At 59.7% G+C, this 24,126-nt stretch overlaps 2 protein-coding genes across 3 annotated transcripts in view; one reads left to right on the forward strand and one right to left on the reverse strand.

The window, feature by feature from the left end:
- Nucleotides 1-16,443, forward strand: part of CROCC (ciliary rootlet coiled-coil, rootletin) — a 40,539-nt gene extending 24,096 nt beyond the window's left edge. The window contains exons 22-37 of one of the 2 annotated variants that reach the window (XM_044237260.1): nt 725-877; nt 1,235-1,378; nt 1,802-2,040; nt 2,488-2,647; nt 4,144-4,311; nt 5,446-5,818; nt 9,535-9,704; nt 9,816-9,936; nt 10,209-10,372; nt 11,766-11,981; nt 12,647-12,871; nt 13,263-13,412; nt 13,659-13,859; nt 14,062-14,193; nt 14,955-15,131; nt 15,828-16,443. In XM_044237260.1, the coding sequence (XP_044093195.1) occupies nt 725-877; nt 1,235-1,378; nt 1,802-2,040; nt 2,488-2,647; nt 4,144-4,311; nt 5,446-5,818; nt 9,535-9,704; nt 9,816-9,936; nt 10,209-10,372; nt 11,766-11,981; nt 12,647-12,871; nt 13,263-13,412; nt 13,659-13,859; nt 14,062-14,193; nt 14,955-15,131; nt 15,828-15,914 (2,880 nt within the window). In that variant the 3' untranslated portion in view covers nt 15,915-16,443. The remainder of the gene's footprint in view (nt 1-724; nt 878-1,234; nt 1,379-1,801; nt 2,041-2,487; nt 2,648-4,143; nt 4,312-5,445; nt 5,819-9,534; nt 9,705-9,815; nt 9,937-10,208; nt 10,373-11,765; nt 11,982-12,646; nt 12,872-13,262; nt 13,413-13,658; nt 13,860-14,061; nt 14,194-14,954; nt 15,132-15,827) is intronic. The other variant, XM_044237261.1, reaches the window with a different exon arrangement.
- Nucleotides 16,444-17,539: 1,096 nt separating this feature from the next.
- MFAP2 (microfibril associated protein 2) lies at nt 17,540-23,469 on the reverse strand. Its single transcript, XM_044237265.1, has 9 exons — nt 23,405-23,469; nt 21,109-21,184; nt 19,841-19,927; nt 19,641-19,667; nt 19,471-19,557; nt 19,313-19,357; nt 18,555-18,642; nt 18,270-18,343; nt 17,540-18,060 (listed from the first exon to the last, which is right to left on the reverse strand). Exons 2-9 carry the CDS (start codon nt 21,143-21,145, stop codon nt 17,957-17,959), a joined length of 549 nt encoding a protein of 182 aa, XP_044093200.1. The 5' UTR covers nt 21,146-21,184; nt 23,405-23,469; the 3' UTR covers nt 17,540-17,956.
- Nucleotides 23,470-24,126: the final 657 nt, after the last annotated feature.

The following is a 24,126-nucleotide window of genomic DNA, read 5'->3' on the forward strand; positions in this document are numbered from 1 at the left end:
GTGGCCTCCGAGGCTGCCTGAGGCGGCCCCTGTTCTGGGGCCAGTCCCTCCTCAGCCACCCAGCAGCTAGGAGCTGGGAGTCCCTCTCTGGGTCTCAGGGTCCTCGCCTGCAGGATGGGGGGCTCAAGGGGCATGTGTGAAGGGTTGCTGAGTCCCGTGGTCAGCCACGCCTGGTACATGGTGGGAACTCACCAAGTGGCACTGCCTTTGTGACGCCGTGAGCCCTTGCTCCAGGAAAGCGGACCCATAGTCCGCCATCCCTTCTGCCACGGTGGGCTGGCCCGAGTGCCCTCAGATCTGAGCAGTCCCCGCGAGGCCCACATGTATCAGTGGACCCTCCTCAGGAGAACGAACTCCTGTCTTACCCATAATGTCGTGATGGAGTCAGGCTAGATAGCATCCGTCTCCTCATTAGCCGTGTCCCCCTGAGCAAGTCACTTACCTCTTGAGCCAGTTTCCTCATCTGTAAAAGGGGAGTGAGGAAGGGCAAGCATTGTTGCGGCCAGTTAGGGAGATTTCTAAGTTGTGTCCATGTCCAGACCTACTATATGGCTGTTTCTGGGGCCATAGGGGTGTGTCTGCACCGCTGCCCTGGGTCCACCTGCAGTGACCCAGACGAGGTACCGCAGTGGGCACATTTCCCCGGGGAGGGTGGGGGCAAGGCCCGAGCATGTCCCCATGACCAGCCAAGCCCCAAGCCTCTTTGCTCCCTGCCTCTGCCCAGGCCCTGTCCCTGAAGGAGTCCGAGAAGACGGCACTGTCAGAGAAGCTACTGGGCACGCAGCACAGCCTGGCCGCCATCTCCCTGGAGATGGAGCGGCAGAAGAGAGATGCTCAGAGCCGGCAGGAGCAGGACCGGGTAGGGCAGGCCAGGCAGGTGGGCCTCCATCTCAGCTGGGAGGCGTGGCCCTGTCTGGAGGGGCCCCGTGTCTAAGGGGTGGGGCACATGGCTTTGCCCTGGAGAAGCCTCTGGGCTGTGGGGGAAGCTGCAGCCCTTCCTTGGGAGTCTCCATCAGAGGGAGGTTGTCAAGCAGAGCTTGGTGAATCCTAGCCTGAGGGAAGGAGCAGCTGTGGGGACAGCACTCATGGGCATCAAGGGACCAGCAGGGCTGTCTGGCCAGGCGGCAGGAAGGGCCATGTTTGGAGCTGAAGGTGGACAGCTGAGCTGGCCCCGCCGGGAGCAGCCGGGGGAGGGCTATGGTGGCAGCAAGTCTGAGGAGCCCGCCTGTCCTAGAGCACCGTGAACGCCCTGACGTCCGAGCTGCGGGACCTGCGGGCGGAGCTGGAGGAGGCCACTGCCGCCCACGCCCAGGAGGCGAAGAGGCTACAAGAACAGGCCCGAAACCTGGACAGGCAGCGGGAATCCTCGATGCGCGAGGTGAGCTATCCCCCCTCTTCCGGGCAGCACACTGAATGCCACTGGGGCCTGGCCTGCTGGGGTCTAGAAGAGTGTGAGATTTGTCCCCACATGTGAGAGCGATTGAACAGCCAATGCAGAAAGGAGGCAATAAGCATTTATGGAGTCCTTGGGGTGTACATGTGGGACTCAGGGCACTGGGGGTGTCCCAGGCCTCTTGGGTGTCCCTCCATCGAAAGATCCCAGGCTGATTATCCCAGGCCCAAACACCACTAACTCCATCATGCTTTGCGCCAAATCAGATCTCACACATGTGGTCTCAGTGGCTGCAGAGGGAAGTGGCAGGTGCCCGTGGCCAGGGACAGGAGTATGGGCTGGTTTCGGCCAAGTCCCAGCTGGAGCGGAGCCCGTGCCCTGTCCCATGACGGCCTGCCACCCTCCCAGGCAGAAGAGCTGCGGACGCAGCTGCGCCTGCTGGAGGATGCCCGGGACGGGCTGCGGCGGGAGCTGCTGGAGGCCCAGCGCAAGGTGCGCGAGGGGCAGGATGGCCACGAGGCCCAGCGCCAGGAGGCCAGCGAGCTGCGGCGCAGCCTGAGCGAGGGCGTCCAGGAGCGCGAGGCCCTGCGGCGGTCCAACGAGGAGCTGCGGGCCGCCGTGAAGAAGGCCGAGAGCGAGCGGATCAGGTGGGGCAACGCGAGGGGACCCGCCCCGAGTCCTTCACACTGGATCTCGTCCCTGGAAGCCAACTTCACCCCACGGTTCTGCGGAAATCACAGATGGGGAGTCTTTGCCCCTGGAGCTGGGTGCATGGGGGGGTTTAGGTGATTTTCTTATCTGAAAGAAAGGGAAAGGTAGCGGAAGGCAAGGTGACCCCACCTGTTGGGGTCACCCCCGAGACTAGCCCCAACCTTGGAGTCACTGGCCTGCCTCTTGTGGCCTTGGACCTGGCCCCTGGCCCTCCAGGGCTCAGCTCAGGAGGGGCCCTGTGGGCAAGTAGCACTTGGGGCACCTCTGGGCTGAGAGCCGGCCGGACGCACTCGAGGGATCAGGGAGCGGCCTCTGTGTAGACCTACACGCTGTACTTTTCCTGGGACCAGTGGCCGCCTCTGACCTCTGCCTCCCCACGCCAGCCTGAAGCTTGCCAACGAGGACAAGGAGCAGAAGCTGGCACTGCTCGCGGACGCGCGGGTGGCTGTGGGCAAGGAGGCCGAGGAGCTGCGGGCCGGGCTGCAGGAGGTGGAGCGCTCCCGGCTGGAGGCCCGCAGGGAGCTGCAGGAGCTCCGGCGGCAGGTACTGTCCCTGGGCTCTTGATGCTGGACCAGCAGCACCCCATTTGTAAAGCCTGGGCCGTCACAGCTGCAAAACCAGGGCCTTGATCTCTAACAAGCCTTTCCAACTTAAGAACCCCTGAAACTGTGCAAAAGTGAGTGTGTGTGTGTATGTATGTATACATTTGTGTAAGTAGTCACTCACCTTTCTCCCAGGAGAGGGTCTGGAGCTCTTGTCCAAATCTCAAGCAGTCCTTGAACACCTAGAGGTACAGACCCAGCGAGATAGAGCCGGAGCTGCAAACATCTTTTGCCAAGAGCCCGGCAGTAAATACTTCTGGCGTTGCAGGCCGCACAGTCTGTCGTAACCACCCAGCTCTGCCGTCGGAGCAGGAAAGCAGCCCCGCACAGCACAGAGATGTGTGGGCATGTGGTCCATTCCGACTTTGTGTCTGGACACCAAAATTCGAGGTTTTACATCATTTTTCACATGTAAGAAATATTGTTCCTCTTTGGTTTTCTTCCAGACATTTAAAAACAAGCCATTTCCAACTATTTAAAAATATAAATATAAAATATAAAGGCTGTTAGTTTATTGCTAAGAAACTGTGTATTACCATCCTTGGCTCAGGCCTTCCCAGAAGATTTGCAGAACAGGCGACGGTCCCAGGGGGCTCCTCTGTTCTACCTTGCCCAGAGCTAGCAAGGCCTGACAACCAAGTCCTCTTCATCCCCACCAGCGCCCCCTCCATCCTTCCAGCCCCCTTCCTGCTCGGTGGAAGTCCCGGAAATCCATGGGAGTCCCCGAAAGGAAGGCATGTGTGTGCGCCAGGCTCTCGCTGGGGGCTTTAGGTGCTACGGCATGATCTCTGTTCCCTTCATTCCGGGCCTGACTCCCCACCTGCTCCTCTGGAGAAATAGGAGCTTAGAACTTACCTCTGCATTCTGCTTGTCTGAGATCGACTCCCAGCCTGCTGCTTGTGGGCTGTGTGACTTTGGACAAGTTGCTTCTCTTCTCTGAGCTTTAGTTTTCTTGTCTGTTCAATAAAGATAATGTTAGTACTTGCCCGTATAGAATTGTGTGAAGATGAAATGAGTTCGTACAGTTGAAGTGCTTAGAACAGGGGTGGACACGTGGCAAGTACACCAGAAAACTCAGGCATCCCTGCAGAGAACGGGGCTGGCAAGCTGTGCCTCCTGCCCTCCAGAGTTCCTCTTCCGATGGGGGTCCGCCCCTCCCCACAGTGAGTGGTTATGATGAGGTGGTCAGTGGAGGTCCTCGGTGCCCAGGTGCCAGGCATGGCTGGAGCGTGGTGAAGTTATCTGGGGCAGGTTCCCAGTGGATCTGAGGTGGTGTGCTGTTTGTGTCCTTAGAGCACTGGGATTGAGTGCCCCCCAGGCCTGGGCCGGGCAAAGTATGGGGCAGAGTTGAACAGGCTGTCAAGATGTTGGGCTAGAAGGGGTTGTGGATGCTGAGAATGGGTCCGAGGTCCTCCCTGTGTCCGTTGTCTCTCACAGATGAAGATGCTGGACAGTGAGAACGCCAGGCTGGGCCGGGAGCTGGTGGAGTTGCAGGGTCGCCTGACGCTGGGCGAGCGGGCAGAAAAGGAGGGCCGGCGGGAGGCCCTGGGCCTCCGACAGAAGCTACTGAAGGGCGAGGCCAACTTGGAGGCCATGCGGCAGGAGGTAACTCAGACGGGCGCGGGCTGTGTGGATGGGGAGGGTCTTAGGAGACAGTTGAGGTGCCCTGTGCTTTCTCCCATCAACAGGGAGTAGGTGGGGACTCCAGTGCTGGAGCCACTCTGAGAGATCCCTGCCTACGACTTGTCCCTGTCCCCCACTCTTTGAATTTCTTCCCCAGGTATAATAGTAATAACAACTGCGAGAACTGTGTAGCAGGGGTGGGGAGGTGAGGGGGAGCTCTGTAACTGGGTTTGAATCTCCCAGCTGCCTCAGAAGATGGGTATGCTTAGTCCCATTTTACACAGACACCGAGACGCTAAGGCACACTGCTACCCAGGTCTGTCTGACTCCAAAGCCTGCGCTTTTTCCGTTCTGCTTTTCTGGCTGTTTCCCTGTAGTGAATCTACTGTCTGACCTTGACTAAGTCACTTGACCTCTCTGTGCTTCAGAGCATTCGTGGGATGGGGGCCCTGGCATAGGTCCTGGCTTCCAGGTCCTCCATAAATGGTGGCTTCTAGTGAAACTCATGACCATGAGGGGTTGACTTATTCCCTAAACCAGAGTGCTCTGTGTGTGACCATGTACTCCATCAGAAAATAATTTTTTAGTACATGCCTTGTTGTGTGATTTATTGATAAATTATGTGCACAGAGAGGCAGTATGATGAGCTCATAGTTAAAAGAAAAGTCTGGGGAGCCTGTGTGCCTGGCTTTGAATCCTGGCTCTCAACTTAGTAGCTGTGTGGCCTTCCGTTAAGTTATACAACTGCTGTATGCCTCAGTTTCCTCATTTGTAAAACGGGGATGATTCACAGTGGTAATTGGAGTTTTTTGCAAAGTATTTAGTGCCTGGCACTGATAAGCCATATCTATGTAAGTGTTGGCTGTTAGTTTATTGCTAAGAAACTGTGTATTACAAGGTATATACACAGAAGGAAGAGAAAAAACAAATTCTAGCAGTTAACTCCCACACTCCCAGGGTTGTTCCTGCACATCCCGCCTGGGTGGGGACCACTAAAAATCAGGGGTTGTGCGTGCTGCTTTTGGGGGGGGTGGGGTCCAGGCTGGACCTGGGAGGCAGGGTGATGAGCTGGGGGAGGCCCTGCTGACCCCCACATCTCGGCCTTGCCTGTTACAGGTCCAGGGGGCCCAGAGGAAGCTGCAGGAGCAAGAGGGCGAGTTCCGGGCCCGAGAGCGAGGCCTGCTGGGCTCCCTGGAGGAGGCGCGCAGCGCTGAAAAGCAGCAGCTGGACCACGCCCGCAGCCTGGAGCTGAAGCTGGAGGCAGCGCGGGTCGAGTCCGCGGAGCTGGGGCTGCGGCTGAGCGCGGCGGAAGGTCGGGCTCAAGGCCTGGAGGCAGAGCTGGCCCGCGTGGAGGCGCAGCGGCGCGCGGCCGAGGCCCAGCTGGGCGGCCTGCGCTCAGCCCTGCGCCGGGGCCTGGGCCTTGGGCGCTCCCCCAGCCCTGCCCCGGTGCCCTCACCCGGCTCCCCCGCCCGGAGTGCGCCCGCTGGAGGTGAGCAGAGAGCAGACCGCAGAGGGAAAGTTGGAGGGTGTGGGGGAGTAGGGGGTGTGTCTTGTGGCGTCTCCGCCTCTGGCCACACCCCCGTCTAGTTCGGCCCCACCCAAGAGTCCGTTGGGGGCGGGGCGCACCTATCCTGGACGCTGAGTCTCAATCCCACCCCCAGGTCATTTTCCTATCCTCTGGGGAGCCTGCCGAAGTTCCATCCCTTTGCTGATCTGTGCTCCCTTTGTTGCTTCAAGGGGGTGATGGTGATGCGTCTTAAGGCCCCTGACTCCAAGTCTTTGAGGCTCCATCTAATAGAATCGATGCTCACCCTCACCGTCTCCCCATCAGCACCCCATCCTCCGCAGTCTCCCACCCCTAACTTGACACACCTCCATTCTAGGCTTGTGACATCACAGCCACAACATCACAGCCAGACAGATACACACCCAGCCTACGAGCCCTTCCAGCAACTTCATCAGACAACCTTCCAGTCCCATTTGCTCCCAGTGACCCTGGGAATGTCAGCATCCACCGGGTCTCTGCCTGACCTAATCTTGATTCCTAGGGCCTAGAATAGCTAGGCAGTTGACTCTGAGATACTGAGTGGTTGCCTCTTCAAAAGCACAGATATAGCCCCAGGATCACATTCATTCAGTTACTCAGTATTTATTAAGCACCTACTATGTGCTGAATACGATTGGGCGGAGCAGTAGACAGAACAACTAGCATTTCTGCTCTTACGGAGTTTGTAGTCTAGGGATGGGAACCGCAGACAGTAAATGTGGTATATAAATGAAATAATGTTCTGGGTAGTAGTAAGGGCTCTGAATCTGTAAGGACAAATGTATCAGGGGACGTTCCTAGTGAGAATGTACTTTTACCTGCCATAGAAGATAGTTGGCAGTTCCTCAGAAAATGTAGGATTGCTGTGGACCCGCACAGTTCCACCCCTAGGTTATAACCCAAAGAACTGAAAAAGGGAACTGGAATAGGTACGTGTGAGCCTGTGTGCGCCCGTAGCAGCATTATTCATGGTAACCAAAGGGTGGAATTGGCCAGTGTCTCCATCGACAGATGAATGGATAAACAAAATGTGGTGTATCCATACAGAGGAACGTCATTCAGCTTTAAAAAGCAATGCCGGGGGCACCTGGGTGGCTCAAGTCAGTTAAGCGTTAGACTCTTGACTTCGGCTCAGGTCATGATCTCACAGTCACGAGATCAAGCCCTGCATGGGACCCCGTGCATGAGAACCCCTTGGGATTCTCTCTGCCCCTCACTGCCACCCCCACTCCCCACTGCTCACACACTCTCTCTCTCAAAAAGACAATGACATTCTGACACATGTTACAACATGGATGAGTTTATGCTAAGTGAAAGAAGCCAGTCACAAGAGGGCAAGTGTAGTCTGATTCAGCTTATATGAAATGCTTCAAAAAGACACATTTCATAGAGACAGTAGATTTGGGGTCCCCAGGGCCCAGCACGGGGGGAAGGGGAGAATTGGGAGTTATTGCTTAGTGAGTACCAAGTTTCTGTTTGAGGTTGTGCACATTCATTTGCTTGGCCAAAACAAAGTACTGTGAACTGAGTGTCTTTTTTTTTTTTTTTTTTAAGATTTTATTTATTTGACAGACAGAGATCACAAGTAGGCAGAGAGGCAGGCAGAGAGAGGAGGAAGCAGGATCTCCACTGAGCAGAGAGCCGGATGCGGGGCTCGATTCCAGAACCCTGGGATCATGACCTGAGCTGAAGGCAGAGGCTTAACCCACTGAGCCACCCAGGCACCCCGTGAAGTGAGTGTCTTAGGCAACAGAAATATGTGTCTCATGATTCTGGAAGTCAGAAGCCTGAGATCAAGGTGTTGGCCAGGCCGTGTGCCCTCTGAAGTCGCTAGGGAAGGGTCTGTTTCAGCCCTCCTGGCTGCCTGTATTTCCTAGGCGTGTGGCAGCAGAACTCCAGCCTTCACATGGTGGCCTTGTGTGTGTGTCCAGATTTCCCCTCCATATTAGGACACTGGTCATGCTGGATCAGGGGCCCACCCTACTCCACCAGGACCTCGTCTTAACTAATTACATCTGCAACAACCCTACTCCCAAGTAAATTCACATTCTCAGGTACCAGGGGTTAGAACTTCAACCTATTAGTTTTGGGGGGACATAGTTCAACCCCAAATAGGGGTGATGGAGAAGATTTGGAAACAGTGGTGATAGACATACAACGATGTGAATATAATTGATGCCACTGACCTGTACACTTAAAGATGGTTAGAAAGTCCATCAAAATAACTGCAGAAAAAGCATCTGATAAAATACAACATCCAATTATGATCCAAACTCTGGGAAAACTAGAAAAAGATTTGCTTAACTGATAAACTAGATCTTCAAAACCCTATAGCAAATCGTACATTTAATCCTTCTATTTAATATTGTTCAGGAAGTCTTAGAGGTCCTAGCCAGCACACTATGGTAAGAAACATAGAATTACCGGGACGCCTGGGTGGCTCAGTTGGTTGAGCCACTGCCTTTGGCTCGGGTCATGATTCCAGCCTCCTGGGATCGAGTCCCACATCGGGCTCCTTACTCAGTGGGAGCCTGCTTCTCCCTCTGCCTGCCACTCCATCTGCCTGTGCTGGCTCTCTCTCTCTCTCTTTCTCTCTCTCTCTCTGACAAATAAAAAAAAAAAAAAAGAAAGAAAGAAACATAGAATTACCATGGTAAGGTTCAGGAAGGGAGAAACGAACTTGCCACTATTTACAGATCACATGATTTTTCTATGTAGAAAATATAGGAAAGCTACAATCAGTTGTTAGAACAAATAAGAAACTTTAGTAAGGTTGCTGGAAACAAGGTCAACATACAAAAATTAATTATATTTTATTATATCAGTGGAAGCGGAAGCAAGAGGATGCTGGGCGCAGGCTGACCCCCTGCCCTGCAGTTCCGCGGTTGGCCTCCAGGTGCCGCCCTGTCTCTGTGCACACTGCCCCTCCCGCCTCTTAAAGCAAGAGTTCATCTTTCTGCCTGGAAATAGGGCTTTACCTGGTTCCCCATCTCAGCTTGGGATCGTCCCAGCTTTGTGACCAAACAAATTCCTTAACTGCTTTGAGCCTGTCCAGCCTATGCAGAGGGGACGTTGGTCCTCCTCAGAGAATTATCGTGAAGGTGGACTAGGGTGCCAGAAGAGCCCGGTGCCTGCGCTGCAGGGAGATGTTGCGGAGGAGGAGTGTCCACCTTTGGACTGGGTCCTGGGGGTGCAGCCCTCGCAGTGCTCCTGGTCTGGGTGGGGAGGCAGATCTCGGTGCCTTATGAGGGGGTGATGAGCTCACCCAACCCAGCCTGGGCTTGGGGACACCTCTGGGGAGCAGGCCTAAAGGAATGGGCCAGGCAGAGAGAAGCCGGGGGAGAGAAGGGAAGAGGGAATGTTCTAGAACTTGGGACCTGAGGGTGATGTGGAATGGACGGCTTGTATAAGTGAGGGCGCTGTACTAGGGTGAGCAGCAGGACCTCTGTGTGGTGGCAGGGAACTTGGGTCTTATTCGGAGCACCGTGGGGGCTGGGAAGGGTTCCACAAAAGGGGGAGAGCGCCAGCATAGTGCAGGAAGCTCATGTGAGCTCCTGGGTGCAGCAAGGTGAGTGAGGCAGTGCACACAGAGCCCACAGGGCCTTTCCAGGCAGGAGAGGCCAGGGTTCCCTTACCGCTAAGCGTGCCTCCTCCCCTAGGAAGTGGCGAAGGGCTCTACAGCCCCAGCCCCTTGGAACGCAGCCCTGGGTCTGAGCCACCATCCCCAGGACCTGCCACCTCCCCGGCATCCCCAGACCTGGACCCTGAGGCGGTGCGGGGGGCCCTCCGGGATTTCCTGCAGGAGCTACGGAGTGCGCAGAGACAACGGGTGAGGCTGGGTGTGAGCGGCTGGAGAGGGAACCGGGGGCCCGGGGTCCTGTGGGATGCTTCGGGTTGTCAGAACCGAGGTCTTCCCTTCCTCCGGACGCTGGGGCCTCAGGACGAGCTTCGGGCCCAGATGAGCACCCTGAGTCGCCAGCTGGCCGAGATGGAGGCGGAGAGGGACAGCGCGACGTCACGGGTGAGGCAGCTGCAGAAGGCTGTGGCCGAGAGTGAAGAAGGTGAGTGTCTACCCCTGGGCCCTTGCTCGGCTCTCTCTGCTCTTAGCAGCCGCAGTGGGACCTGTGGGATTGGCCCGAACCACTCCTGCGTCCCAGCCCTGGCCACCGTGACCTGAGTTGGGGACTTGTCTCCTTTGGGGAGCCCTCTCTGGTCAGTTCCACTCCCATGTGTTCAGACTGGCAGACCCCTGAGGGCCCTGTAGTGGGTTGGGGGGCGGGCAGGCCAGGCGTCTGGCGGTCGGGCCGGGCCTGACGGGGCTGGGGGTCCACAGCCCGGCGAGGTGTGGACGGCCGGCTGAGCGGGGCACAGGCACAGCTGGCGGAGCAGGAGGAGAGTGTGCGGCGCAGCGAGCGGGAGCGCCGGGCCGCCCTGGACCAGGTGGCTGCCCTGGAGAGGAGCCTGCAGGCCACGGAGAGTGAGCTCCGGGCCAGCCAGGTAGGCAGGAGCCGAGGGCCACAGGGGCAGGGGGAGTCCGTGCACGCTTCCGCTGCGGCTGGGGGTCCTACTGTGCCTCTCTGTTGCTGTCAGCCTGGGGCCTGGCATCCATGAACGTGAACACGACCAGCCTGGGACTCTGCCCAGAAGCACGTTCAGCTTCCACACTCCCTTTCCTCCCCGGGGTTCCTAGGCTGTAGAAGAAGAGCCCTGGGCTTTTGAGCCCGATGGAGAAAAGCCTGGATTCTAGTCCTGGTCCAGCGGCTTGCCTGCCCTCTCTCACTTTCTTCCTCTGTAAATGGGGGAGAGCTGCCATTGTCTCCTGGAGATGATGCTCGAAGGGTCTTAACATATGGTGTTCGGGGGACCATTTCTTTTTCCTCTGTATAGCCATACAAGTGGTGCTCTGGGGCTTTTCTGTGTTTGGGGGTCATCTGCATACGTGTGTGTGTGTGTCTGGGGCAGGACGCCCTGGCCCTGGTAGTGACGGTCCAGGCCACCAAAGCCTTGAGCCTTTCTCAAAGCCACAGATCCCCTCACTCCCTCCCCGCTCACTCCCTAGCCCTCCAGCCTTGCCCCCACAGCCCACCCCCTGCCTCTGGCTCCAGGTCAAGTTTGAGCTGGATTGTTATGTCTGTGGTTCCAGCTCTGGCCTTGGGCCCAGCCACAGGGGCCGCAGGAGGAGGCCAGGAACAAAGCTGGGCAGGGGCCAGCGTGGGGCTGCCGGGCCCAGACATGGCTACATCGGGGCTCTGAGCACGGCGGCAGAGGGGCCGGGCACAGGGCAGGGTTGTATCGGATGTAAGGGGATGGGAATGGCAATGGAAGGGCCCCCGTCTGTCTTCCTGTCCTGTCCCCACTCCTCAAGTTTCCTTTATTGTCTGACCCCAAGTGAGGGGAAGAACACCATCCCCTAAAACCAGGTGGGGCCCAGGGCTCCTACCCGGCTCTGCTCAGGTCCCACAGTTGCAGCTTCTGGGCCTCTGGGGAGTGAGGCAGCAGAGCAGGGTTGCCCTGGAATCTGCATTTTTACCCTCCCTCCGTCCTCCCCAGGGCTCTGTGAATACCTTGTGGTACCCCTCCCCAGGCAGTGCAGTCTCCCACTATACATATTTGAAATAGGGCCACAGAGCGGAAAAAGAGAATTCTGGATCACAAAGCCTGGTACACTCAGCCCAAACCAGAATGAGCTCTGAGATTCTCAGGTTAACGCATCCTGCAAACGTGTGGGTTGACTGAGGCCTCAGGAGGGTCACCGGCTGGCCCCAGGTCACACAGGGAGTGGTTGGACCAGCCACCTCAAGGCTGCTCCTCACTTTCTCCTACGGGTCCTGAGGGGATTGGGGGTGTGGGGCGGCCGGGCAGCCGGGGCCTGACCCCTCCGCACCCCCAGGAGAAGATCAGCAAGATGAAGGCCAACGAGGTGAAGCTGGAGAGCGACAAGCGGCGCCTGAAGGAGGTGCTGGACGCCTCCGAGAGCCGCACCATCAAGCTGGAGCTGCAGCGGCGCTCACTCGAGGGGGAGCTGCAGCGCAGCCGCCTGGGCCTGAGTGACCGTGAGGCCCAGGCCCAGGCCCTGCAGGACCGGGTAGACTCCCTGCAGAGACAGGTGGGTCCCCACCTCCGCCTGGAGGCTTCTCGTCCGCACGCCCAGCGCCAGGTGCTTCACAGGGACCACGTAATACTCCCAACAGCCCTATGAGGCAAGCGTCCTCCTCATTTCATGGACGGACAGACAGGGGTTCAGAGGTGACCTCATCACCCAAGGTCAACATAACTAATAAGAAACAGACAAAATTAGAGTGTGAGACTCTCACAACAGTGTCTAAGAAGTCTGTTTCCTGCCTAGGAAGCAGGTGGGACAAGTTAGAGATATAGATTCCACTCGTGTCCCTTTTTGCCTTGGCTGCCAGGAAGCTCAGCTCTAGAATGTTCAGGAACTCTGCTAGTCCTGCACGGTCACCTGCCAAAGTCAAGAACTCAGAACATTTCCAGGTTGTGGAGGCTGTGTTGGTTATTCTCTCTCTTCTATAGCAGGGAGGAGACCGTGGGGTCTGAGACAACCAGGTGGGTGGCACTCCAGGTGAGGGACGTTAAGCAGCAGGGGGCCAGGGCCCTGGTTGCAGTGGGCTGAGCCAGTGGGAGCAGGAAACAATGAGCATCAGTGATGAAGGCTGAGGCAGAGTGGGAGGGGCTTGGCTTGGGTTCCACCTCCTTGCTGGAGGCCTTGGTGAGAGCAGAGCCACCTTACCGTCCTCTGTGTCCTCCTGCCAGGTGGCAGACAGTGAGGTGAAGGCAGGGACCCTGCAGCTGACAGTGGATCGGCTGAGTGGGGCTCTGGTCAAGGTGGAGGAGAGCGAGGGGGCCTTGCGGGACAAGGTGCAGGGCCTGACTGAAGCCTTGGCCCAGAATAATGCCAGCCTTACCAGCACCCAGGACAAGAATCTGCACCTGCAGAAGGCCCTCACTGCTTGCGAACATGACCGCCAAGTGCTCCAAGTACGGATTCCGGGGCCTGGCTTGGGGTGGGCTCAGTGAGAGTTTGCCATCAAGGGCAGGCTTGGAGGGACCCTGACAGAGAGCCAGCCACTGGGGCCATCAGTTGGGAACACTAGGGAGCCAGTCAGTGAAGCTTGGAGCGGGGGTAGGGGGCAGTAAGAGAATAAGTCTACTCATTGAAGCTTATAGGGACCCAGAGGCAGGGTTGATGGGATAGAGCTGGGGTCTGAGGGGTCCCCACCTTATGTAGGTCCATGGGCCAGGGATGCCATCTGCCTTGCCCTCCAGATAAGAGTTTGGAGCTGTTTTATGGGCTGTGACCCTGACCCAGAGGTACAGAGTAGAGGGGAAACTTTGCTCCCTCCTGGTACCACCTGCCCCTGTCCCCCAGGAACGGCTGGAAGCCGCCCGTCAGGCATTATCCGAGGCACGCAAGCAGAGCAGCTCCCTGGCCGAGCAGGTGCAGACGATGCGGGGCGAGCTGGCGGACCTGGAGCTGCAGCGGGCGGAGGCGGAGGGCCAGCTGCAACAGCTCCAGGAGGTGAGGGCTGGGATGGGCCCCTTCTGTCCCCAGGATGCTGAAGCCCTCCGGATGGAGTGGGGCCTTCCTTATCCCAACCTCATCCCTGACCTTGGCTCAGCCTCCCGTGAGGAAGCATGGTTCCTTCAGCCCCCGCCCCCATTACACAGATGCAGAAGCTGAGGCCTGGAGAGGTGGCCTCAGCTGATAGCTGTCTGACGGGCTTCGGGAGGCTTGGCTGCACTGGGTTCTTGCTGGCTTTTTCAGGTGTTGCGGCAGCGCCAGGAGGCTGAGGCTGCGGCCCTGCACACGGTCCAGAAGCTGCGGGACGAGCGGCGGCTACTGCAGGAGCGCCTGGACAGCCTGCAGGGTGCCCTCGGCCAGCTGGAGGTCGAGAAGCGGGAGGTGGAGCGGTCAGCGCTGCGCCTGGAGAAGGACCGCCTGGCCCTCAAGAGGATGCTGGACAAGGTGGGCTGAGCCTCCGGGGCCCTCCCCTGCCTTCCTCTGGGTCCTAGCTGGGGTTGATTTTGGCTGTGTGCCCCCCCCGCCCCCGGCCCCTGGTCTTGCTGTCTCTAATCTGATCCCTCTCCCTGGGCCCTTCCCTCTTTTCGTGGGACCTCCCTCCCTCCTTCCCGGGGCCTCCTGATGCCCTCCTGCTCTCCCTGTGCAGGTGGAGCGCGAGAAGCTTCGTAGCCACGAGGACACAGTGCGGCTGAATGCGGAGAGGGGCCGCCTGGACCGCACGCTCACGGGGGCCGAGCTGGAGCTGGCTGAGGCCCAGAAGCAGATCCAGCTGCTGGAGGTTCAGCCCCTGGCCACCCTCTCTCTCCCGAGCCCTGGACCCGGGGCCCCACCTCCCACCTTGCCCTCGGCCTGAGTGCCAAACCAGCCCAGGAGCTGCTGATGGCTCAGCCGGCCCAGGCTTCTCAGCCTCCATAACCCCCTGAGTCTGGACCCTTGGAGGGGCCAGCCCAGAGCCAGGGCCCGAAGGGAGGGGTCCTCCCAGCGTGGAGAGAAAAGACATGCCAGTTAGTATGTGAGCCTGTGTGTGTGCTCTGGGCATGTAGAGGTGTGAGTGTGCCTGGGAGTATTCTCGTGCATGTCTCCTGAGTCTTGTGCACGGACGTGGCAAGGGAAGTATTAGGAATGTGTTTTACGTGTGTGTGTGTGTCTTTCTGTACAGATGTCTTCCTGTCTGTAGATGTATGTAGGAGTGTTGGGCTTTTGCACATATGTGTGCATCCATGTGAACACGGTAAGTGTTTACGTGCTTGCTTTTGTGCCTGTGTGCGTGTGGGTCTGTCTCTGACTACATCTGTGTGTGTGCACGCGTGCATGGGTGCACACCTGTCAGCGGGGCTCACTAGGTACCCTGACCCAAGATTTGCAGACCAGGTGGGTCAGGATCATGGGAGACAAACAAGGGTTTCTCCTGCACCCCCCGCCTGCACTGACTTTGCCCCGAGGGGCCTTTAGGCTCCGGGAGGTGCCTGACAGCCCCTTGCATGCGCACACGGCACACGTGCACAGGGCCAGACCCCTGACCAGCTGCCGCTCCCACAGGCCCAGGTGGCGGCCCTGGAGGCCCAGAGCCCGGCCCGGCTGGAGGCCGAGGAGCAGCAGCAGCGGGAGCTGCAGCAGGAGGTGGAGCGCCTGCGCAGTGCCCAGGTGCAGACAGAGCGCACGCTGGAGGCGCGGGAGCGGGCCCACCGGCAGCGGGTGCGGGGCCTGGAGGAGCAGGTACTCGGGCCCCTCCTCTGGATGTGGAAGGGGGGAGGAGGGGGAGGAGCAGCGGAGGGCCGGCCCTGACCTCGGGTAGAAGCAGTTGCTGGTCTGATGGTCTGATCGGGGACCCACGCTGGTATCCGTCATGGCCGGGCATGGGCCCAAGTGATGTCACTGGAATTCCGGCCCCCTGCTGTGGCTCTGCTGTCCTCATGGCTGTCCCCTGGGTGGCACAGGTGGCATAAGCAGCCCCAGCCTAGGTCATCCCGATGACCAACGACCCACCATAGAGAAAAGGGGACCTTTTCCCTGAGAGCAACAGCAGAAGTCCCGCAGGTGATGCCGACTGGCCAGCTTGGGCCGCAGATCTCTTCGCAGCTGTCCCCGCCCGACCTGTGCATGGGTAGGCCAGGCCTGGGTCATGGGTCCCCTGAGTCGGGCTAGCACCAGGCCTGCCTCCATGATGCGAGTGGGGACGGGTGGCCCCTGCGGAGACGCGAGGAGCGGTCAGAAGACCGCCAGCTGCCGGGTGAGACGGGATGGGAGGGGAAGGAAGCAGCCTGGTGCCTCACGAGACCCGTTTTTTCCTGAAACAGGCAGGATTGGGTCCCTTGTGGGGCCCTGGCTGCAGCCAACCCCTCATCCCCCCATCCCCACCTTCTTCAACATCAGTCTGGTGGCCTGAGCCGCCACCTTCTCTTTCTTCTCCAGGTGTCCACACTGAAGGGACAGTTGGAACAGGAATTTCGGAGGAGCTCAGCATCCTTCTCCCCCACGTCCGGCCCCTCGGGGGAATGAGCCCCTTCCCGGTTGGCATCCTAGAGAACAGCCGCAGCCGGGGCAGGGCCGCAGCCCCCACATGGGCAGGGTCTGCCCAGGCCCCAGCCTGCCAGGCCACCAGAGCTTGGTGGGGGGTGGGGAGGAGCCAGGTGGCAGCTCTGAGGGCCAAAGGCTGGGGACTCGAGCAGCAGCTTTGTGGCCTCACCCGTGGGTCCCACCTCAGTTTGGTCCCTCCCCTGGGATGAGCCTCCAGGTCCTGGGAGAGCCTCTCTGAGTGGCTGAGCCAAAGCCCAGGGTAAAGGAGACCCCCCCCCCCTTGCCTTTAGCTGGCCCTGGGGCATGGGCTCATGGGCAAGAGGAGGGGAGCCTGGGAGTCCGAGACCTGGGCCCTCCCCCCGCTTTCCAGAGCGCTCTCTGCCTTAGTTCCGAGTGTTTGTCAGGAAATTCCTCAGAGTTCAGAGTCCCTGTATTTTTATACCTTTTTACAGTGTTAACGGTTCGGAACTATTGTGTTTTTTTGTAGCAAGGAGACCTCATTTTCTAAAAACGGTTTGTGTAGACGTGTCTCTTCACTTCTGCACCTGAGAGATGGAGGGGCCAGGATGGGGGACACTGGGGCCTGGGCCGGGAGGGATGAGGCCCCTGGCCAGGGGTACACAGGGAGAAGGGGAGGCTTGAGAAGGGCTGTGGCACTTCCCAGCCTGCCAGGCTGTCGGCCTGGGAGGGCTCCGAGGTCCTGTGCCAGCCGTCCCAGGCAACAAATGCGGCTGTGACCCAAACTACGCTCCTTCCAGCCACAGCGCTCTGGCCCCTCAGGACGGGGTCCCCCTCTGGACACAGGCAGGCGGTCCAGACAGTGCAGGCCTGGGAGAGACCATGGGGTCTTGTCCTGGCTCCAGCAAGTGAGCCTGGCGAAGCCGCACAACCTCTCGGAGGCTCGGTTTGCTTGTGTGTGAAATGGGCACACACCTTGCAGGGGGGTGGTGAGGAGGTTCGTGGGCAAGGCACTCGGCGTCGGCGAGAGACATTCCTCTCCTCCCCGGAGTCCAGTGGAGTCAGGCTCTGCCCCAGCTCTGCCACCTCCAGCTGTGGACCCTGGGTGGGTCACAGATGCCCCCGGGCTTCTGGTCTGTTGGACAGAGACATTACCAGGCCCCAGCACGCAGGCCTGTTGGGAGGGTGTGCTGGTCAGACAGGGGGAGCCCGGTCCTCGTGTGCTGGTCAGAGGGAGGCATTCTAAGGCCTTGGCCTACTTCTACCCTCTAACCACCAGCCTTCCCCGCCCAAAGGTGGGTCTGAGTCCACCTACCTTGACCTCCTGCTTTATATCCTAGACGTACCTTTATCCCTGCATGTGGGAACTCACGCCCTCACCAAGCAGCCTGGACAATAAAGAAGCTGTATCTCCCCCTCCCCGCGATGACCCACAGACCCTGGGTGGGGAAAACGTCACAGTCCATCTTTCTGGGTGGGTCCGCTGAAGCCAGTGATCAAGGAGGCAGGACTGGGACCGCAGAGGCAAGGCCACAGGTCACCCAAAGGGTCCGTTGTCCCAGGGGTCAACCAGCCTCTCAATGAGGACAAGCAGTGTTGGAGGTAGCTAGCCGCCTGCCCTGTCCTCCCACCAAAAAAATGACCGAATCTTTTGTAAAAACCATTTTAATTTTATATAAAACAAAGGTGGTCTATGCCCGGGAACTGTAGGAAACCCAAGCAGACCAGCTGGGGTGAGGGGCATAGCCTACCTCGAGGGGCTGGGGGGCCGGGGGACTGTCCTCACAGGGACTGAAAAGGCACATCGGAGGCCCCGGTCCCACCGAGAGACCTGGGATGCCCCTCATCTGGGGGCGAACACTGGACAATGGGGAGCCCCCTGCCTCGTGTTCCAGGGATGGCCGCAGGCTGGGAGAAGGGCCTGAGACGAACCCCCGGGGCCACAGTCCACTAACTTTTTACAGAATAAAAGGAATGTGAGGCTGGGGAGAAAAGCACCAGGTCAGGCAGGGCCTGAGGGCCCCGGATCCAAGGAAGGTCCAGGGCACGGGGCTGCCAGGTCCAACCTAGCAGCCCCCGCAGCTCCTGGCACAGGAGGCCGCCACGGACTGACACAGGCCACTGCTGGCCATGACGCCGCACTTGGAGAACTTGTCCCGACACAGGTCAGCTGCGGTGGGGGCAAGGGGCTGGGGTCAGGGTGAGGCTGGGTGATGGAAAACCACTGCCCCTCCCCCACCCCATGGCAGGGACCGTTCCAAAGCTAAGCAGCCAGGAGGGAGCTCAGGGTCCCCCAGCAGTGACCCCTGGCACAGAACATGTGCTTCATAACCACCAGGGGCGGAGCAGGGAGGGGTCTGGGGGGGCAGGCCTTCCTACCTCGAAGGAGCTCCTCATGGGCACAGACCGTGCGGACACAGATCTCCCTGTTGACCACGTACACGCGGCGGAGGCTGGGGACACAGAGCCGGGACGGTGGTGTCACCCCACCGTCACCCAGCCCCACTGGGGGATCCTGCACATCCTGACCCTGAGGTCAGAGCTCAACCAGAGTCAAGTTCGACTTCAGGATTTGTGCTTTCCTCAAGTCCCACCTCGGCTGGGTGCTGCTGCCCACCCTGCGCCCAGGCTGCCTCCCCATCCCACTGCCCTGCGTGTGCTCACCTGTAAAAGCAGACCTCGTTGAGACACTGTTTACAAGGCTTGTGGATGGAATAGAGGCGGGTGCACGGGTACTGTTCCTCCCGGCAGTCTGGGTGATGGGCGGGATCAGACGAGCGGCTGCAGCCTGGGGCCCCATGCTGGGGCGCCAGCTGCCCACCAAGACTGGCTGTCCTATGGGGGTCTAGGTCCACCCTGCGCCCTCTGGCCGGGGACGCACGCGCACAGGGGCGTGCACAGCTGCACAGACAGCACGGCTGAGCCCCCAGGGGCCGTCGGGTTTTATACAATGTATTTATACGGGCACAGATTTGCAACCACACTCGGAAGCCTGGAAGCTCAAACCCAACCACGCCCACACGCACAGGGTCGCACGCAGAAGCACACACCAACCACCGGGCCAGGGCTGTGCTGACTCGCAGGACCACACCCTAACACTGAGCTCAGCCAGGGGAGAGCAGCCCTCACAGTCTGGCTCCCTCAGGCTTGTGGGGGCAGCACGGGCTCGCTTGGCTGGCTGGGGCTTTGGCTCCCTTCTTGGCATCACCTGCCATGACCACCACCCAGTGCTCCCCTCCCCTTCCCGGTGTCTGGGGGTAGAGGGCCCTTCCTGAGCCTACGGCTAAGCCCGGGGGCACGTCTGCAAGCCACTACCCTACCATCTACCCCTGGCTGTCTCTGTCCTACCAGCGCCGCACCCCACTCTACCCCAGCTTGGGGGGCCGTGCCTCCGTTTCCCCTGCGGTCAGGGAAGCTCTTACCCAGAGGCCCAGGCTCTGTGGGCTCTGTCTCCACGTTTCCTGGAGCTGGTGTTGGGAGAGAGGCCGGCAGAGATCACTGAGAGGGGTCTGTCCCGAGGACCTGCCCCAGCCCAGCACAGACCCGCCCCTCCCACAGTGGACAGGAGTTGGCAGCCTACCTACGGTGGGGACCCCGATGACTTCCTGTTGGACTTGCTGCTGGGACTGGAACTGGAACTGCTCCGCGGGGGGCCGGGGAGTCACCTCTGAGATGGGGACGATCAGAGGGTCCACTCCATTCTCTCCAGTCCCCACCCAGCTGCCCACCCACCTGACCTGCCCCCTTTACCTTGATAATCATAGTAATCCGCGTTCTCTGAGAACAAAGACAAATACGGAATTGTCAGGGGTTGGGCGAGCTCTCAGTCCCAGGGGCCAAGAAGGTCACAACTAAACCCAGGACTCCCACCCCCTTCCCACCGGGTCCCCAGCTGAGTCAGGCACACCCTGGCAGGGTGTGGGGAGACCCGGGGATGGCAAGGCCCTTACCTATCTGGTCACTGTAGTGGGTGTACTGGACGTGGTCTGGGAATTGAGGCAGTGGGTCTAGGTCGTATTGGCCCTGAGCCAGCAGGCCTAACATGAGGAAGCAAAGCATGAGGAGGTGCCCTGCAGGGAAGGACAGCAGGGGCCCCAAGGCACATCTGGGGAGGATAGGTAGAAGTCCCAAGGGCAGGCAGAAGACCTTAAGATTTTACACCCAAACTCATTCATCAAGCATAAAGGCCCTTACACTCCCTGTTCCCAAGTCACCTTACTGACTTTTGGGCTGTCCCCTCCATCGTAGCTTCCTGACTATTCCTGGAACTCAGCATCCTTCTGTCTGCCCCAGGGCCTTTGCATTTGACTTTCCCTAGGCCTACAATCTTGGTTAACTTTTCTTCCTTCAGATCTCAACTAAAAATTCAGTTCTGCCGGGGTGCCTGGGTGGCTCAGTGGGTTAGGCCGCTGCCTTCGGCTCAGGTCATGGTCTCAGGGTCCTGGGATCGAGTCCCACATCGGGCTCTCTGCTCAGCGGGGAGCCTGCTTCCCTCTGTCTCTCTCTGCCTGCCTCTCCGTCTACTTGTGATTTCTCTCTGTCAAATAAATAAATAAAATCTTTTAAAAAAAAAATTCAGTTCTGCCAAGAGGCCTTCACTGGCCCAGCCACCCTCTCCATCCCATTCTTCTGTTTATTTCCATCATAGCACTTGGCACACTGACATTTGTCACAGGGACTTAATACAGCAGCTTCCTGTCCCTAGATGGGCAGCAACGAAGGCAGGGATGTGTCTAGGCCCGTGCCTCGCACATAGTAGGAGCTCAACAAATATCTGTCAAATGAATAAATGTTAGACCTGGCAGGGCCTTGGGGGTCACTCCACAGTCAAGATGCTATAGGGTGGTTGGGTCCCAAATGGGTCTAGAACCCAGACCTAGAGACTCCCTATCTTGCGTGCTTCTCCCCGCTTACACGTCAGTTCTCAGGAGGGTTAGTACATTAGAAGAAAAGCAGAGGCTCCCGGTGCCCGGGTGTGTGCCCACTCTCCAGAGCCCCAGCCCGGTTGCATCTGTCGGGGGGTTAGGATGAGGGCATGGGATGCCCCCGACTTTGGAAGGGGTTGGCCTGTCTAGTTTGTGGTCCAGAAGTCAGGAGGCCCTGCAACCCAGGGAGCTGAGTTCTGGCCACAGGGCACAATGAAGGCTCACTGCCAGCTCCCACCCTCCACCCATGCCGGGGGAGCCCCCCATCCCCGCCAGCCCCAGGAGCCACTCACCGGGCAAGAATAGCAGGAAGAGGTAGGCAGCTCTCATGGCTCCGAGGTGAGGCCGTCTGGGCTGGTGTCAGGACAGCTAGAGGAAGAAGAGGGGTGAGCTCTAGTTCAGGCTCACTCACCCATGGCCGAGGAGCCCACCTCTGCTCGGCCACATCTAGCCCAGAAGAGGAGGAGGAAGAGACCCTCGGACCAGAAGCCAGGCCTGGGGAGGGCCGGGAGTCGGGCGGTGGCGGGGGCAGCGGCCTACGGAGGGACAATTGCTGTCCCTGTGGTCCACCGGGTGTTCAGGTCCCAAGGGACAAGGCCTCCAACCTTGTTCCAGCATTGATCTTGCGAATGGATAGAACCCACCCTGCCCTTCTCACTGGGGGGAACTTTCTAGTCTCCCACTAGCCTGACTCCACTCTCCTAACCTACAACCATGCCTGTCTTCTGACTCACACTAATGTGAACCCCTGACCCCAGGCCCAACTTCAGGCCCCCAGCCCCGCTCAGCCACCATCATAGCGGGGACTCCGCAGCGTCCGCCAAACCCACCACCTGTTCCCAATTAGCCAGAGCGCCCTGAGTGTCTTGCTCTGCAGGAAACCACATGCATGCATGGGCCCCAGGGGCCGAAGGGCAGCCAGGCCCGGGCAGGGCTCCCACCCCCAGAAGATTCCTCTCCTGCCAGGCCTCCGGGCCTCCTAAGACCTGGCTGTCTACATCACAGACTCACGAGACTATGGTCTATTTTGTCTGCAGCGGCAGGAAGCACTTAGGGAGGAATCTGAGGGGAGTTTCTCTGGATCCTGGAAGGGCAGCGCTGAAGGGACCGTGATGTCACCCAGCCCAGGGGTTCTGAGCCCCCAGCATGGTATGATAAGTGTTGTGCGGGTCCTAAGTGGTCCTTAGCCTTCCCCTGGTTCTTAAAGTTCAAGAACAGCAGTGTCTGGCCACACCGTGGGGTTGGCAGGGTCCACGGGTCCCCATGTGCCGTCCCGGCTCAGTGGGAGGCAGTCTCCGGACTAGACTGTCATCCTTCTCCAGCGGTGCTGGGCGACAGCCCAGGGCTCCCCCATCCAGGAGGGCCCCTCCCACCACAGCAAAGAGACTTCTTCCAGACAGCTAACTGGACACCTGCCTGCCCCAGGGCATCTAGGGAGAGGGAAGGAAAAGTGGGCATTGGTCCCTCTTCCCTCCCAATCCTGAGCCTTCTGGGACCCCCAGCCTGGCTCATACACTGGCCACCCCCTTCCTTGCTGGGGTGGGGTGGGGTGGGGTGGAGGAGATGAGGCCCATGACTCAAGCGGCCCCAGAGGCAGGGTACTCTGGCTCCCTACGGTCCTGGTCCTGTTCTGAAAACCCTCGGCCTCTCGCAGTAGGCGGGACCGAAATACCTGGAGCTCTTTCCTGGTAACTCCCCACAAGGCCTCACTATCCCCTCATCGTCCCCACGGACTGGTAGCAGCCAGGCCAGTTGGAGCTGTCACCACTCAGGAGGAGGCCCTGAGCTGGGGCCTAAGGGGCTTTAGAAGTGGGGTGGGGCTGTCTGTCCCCCAAACCCCTCCTAGGCCCCTCAGCCTCCTGCATGGACTCTTCCTCTCAGGGAAGGTCTGGCACTCAGGCCCAGGCTTATTGTTGCGGGGACCCCCCCACCCCCGGGGCAAAGGGTGTGGGAGTAAGGGGGGAACATATCTCCAAGCACCTCTGTCTAGACTCTGGATTTTGGGTTGTGGGGGAGGCCGAGTGCTGCTTAGGAGGCCCCTTCCCCTTCTGAGGACCCCACCCCAGGCCACGGTGGGCAGGAGGGGGATGAGCGGGGGCTTCCTTAGAGCCCCCCAACCCCATGCTTCCCCGGGTAGGGAGGAGGCTGGCTGCGGAGTGGCGGGGGGTTGGGGGGGAACCAGATGTGGCCGCGCACAGCTGGGAACAATCAGCCCCAGCTCGGCTCGGCTCGAACGTAGGCTCCCCGCGCCCTCCGGGTCTCGGGTGTCCCTTTGTCTCTCCGCGGCTGTGGCCCAGCGGCTCCGGCCGACGCCCCCACCCTACCGTGGCAGTTCAGTCTCCCGGGGCAAAGGAGAGCCACCCCCACGCCCCAACTCGGGCTCCCCCAAACTTCCCCAAACTCGGGCCCCCTCCAAGAGACTCCAAACCCCCCAAGTGCCGTCTTAGCATCTGCTCAGATGGCCCTGGGTTCAGGAAGCCTGGCAGCCGGCCCCAGGCCCGGGGTCCTGAGGAGCGCCCCACCACAGCACCCCCCCACCGGGATTCCCTTAGTGGCCCCCGCCGCTCCCGGCGCCAGGCCCGCGCCTACCTGGTCGGGTCACTCCGCCGCCCGATCCGAGTCCGCCCGCGGAGCCGCCCCTCCGCCCTCTCCGAGCCCCGCTCCGGGCCCCCGACGGCTCGGCGCCCGCCCTCCAACCCCGGAGCTGCTGGGTCCTAACGCGAGCTCCGTCCGCTTTTCGCGCCCGCGGGGCTCCAGCCAGCTTCTGGGGCGGCCCTGGGGGAGGCGCCCCTGGCGGTTACCCTCACATCAGCTCAGACTTCAGGTGAGCAGAACGTCTCCCCCATCTCCTCGCCATGTCTGGGCTGGGGTCTGGTGTGAGGTGGGTTTTGGAGGACGTGTTACCCCATTTCACAGAGGAGGAAACTGAGTCTCCTAAAGGGGATTCACCCGCAGCCACGCAGCTCTCCCCTCTGGCTTCTCCTCGCTTCCAGGACAGCCTTCCTGACCTGCTTTCCCTACTGCCTCTCTGTTTGTGCCTTCTGGGTCTCCCCAGCCAGCTCCAGGGTAGGGCTGGCTTGGAGAACCAGCACTGAGGTCTGTGCATGGACCATAGGCTATGCCTGGCCCCAGGAATGTCCCCAAAGCAACAAGGATCCAGGGAAGATCCGAGTCCAAATTCATCCCTCCTGACCCTTTCCTGGCTCTCCAAGAGGCCTGGCTCTCCAAGAGGTCCCCCTCTGGGCAGAGGTCCAGCATCCTTCATCCCTCAGGGTTCCTTGCTCCCCGCCCCTGCACCCACCCCTGCACCC

The sequence above is a fragment of the Neovison vison genome, chromosome 2 (assembly GCF_020171115.1).
Source record: "Neovison vison isolate M4711 chromosome 2, ASM_NN_V1, whole genome shotgun sequence".
Classification (NCBI taxonomy): Eukaryota; Metazoa; Chordata; class Mammalia; order Carnivora; family Mustelidae; genus Neogale; species Neogale vison.

Excerpts from the sequence above, each read along its gene's own strand:
- MFAP2 (XM_044237265.1), bottom strand. The coding sequence starts at position 21,145 with ATGAGAGCTGCCTACCTCTTCCTGCTATTCTTGCCCG. Across the intron at positions 19,668-19,840 it reads CCACTACAGTGACCAGATAG|AGAACGCGGATTACTATGAT; the intron begins GTAAGGGCCTTG and ends CTTTGTTCTCAG. Across the intron at positions 18,344-18,554 it reads AACGAGGTCTGCTTTTACAG|CCTCCGCCGCGTGTACGTGG; the intron begins GTGAGCACACGC and ends CTGTGTCCCCAG.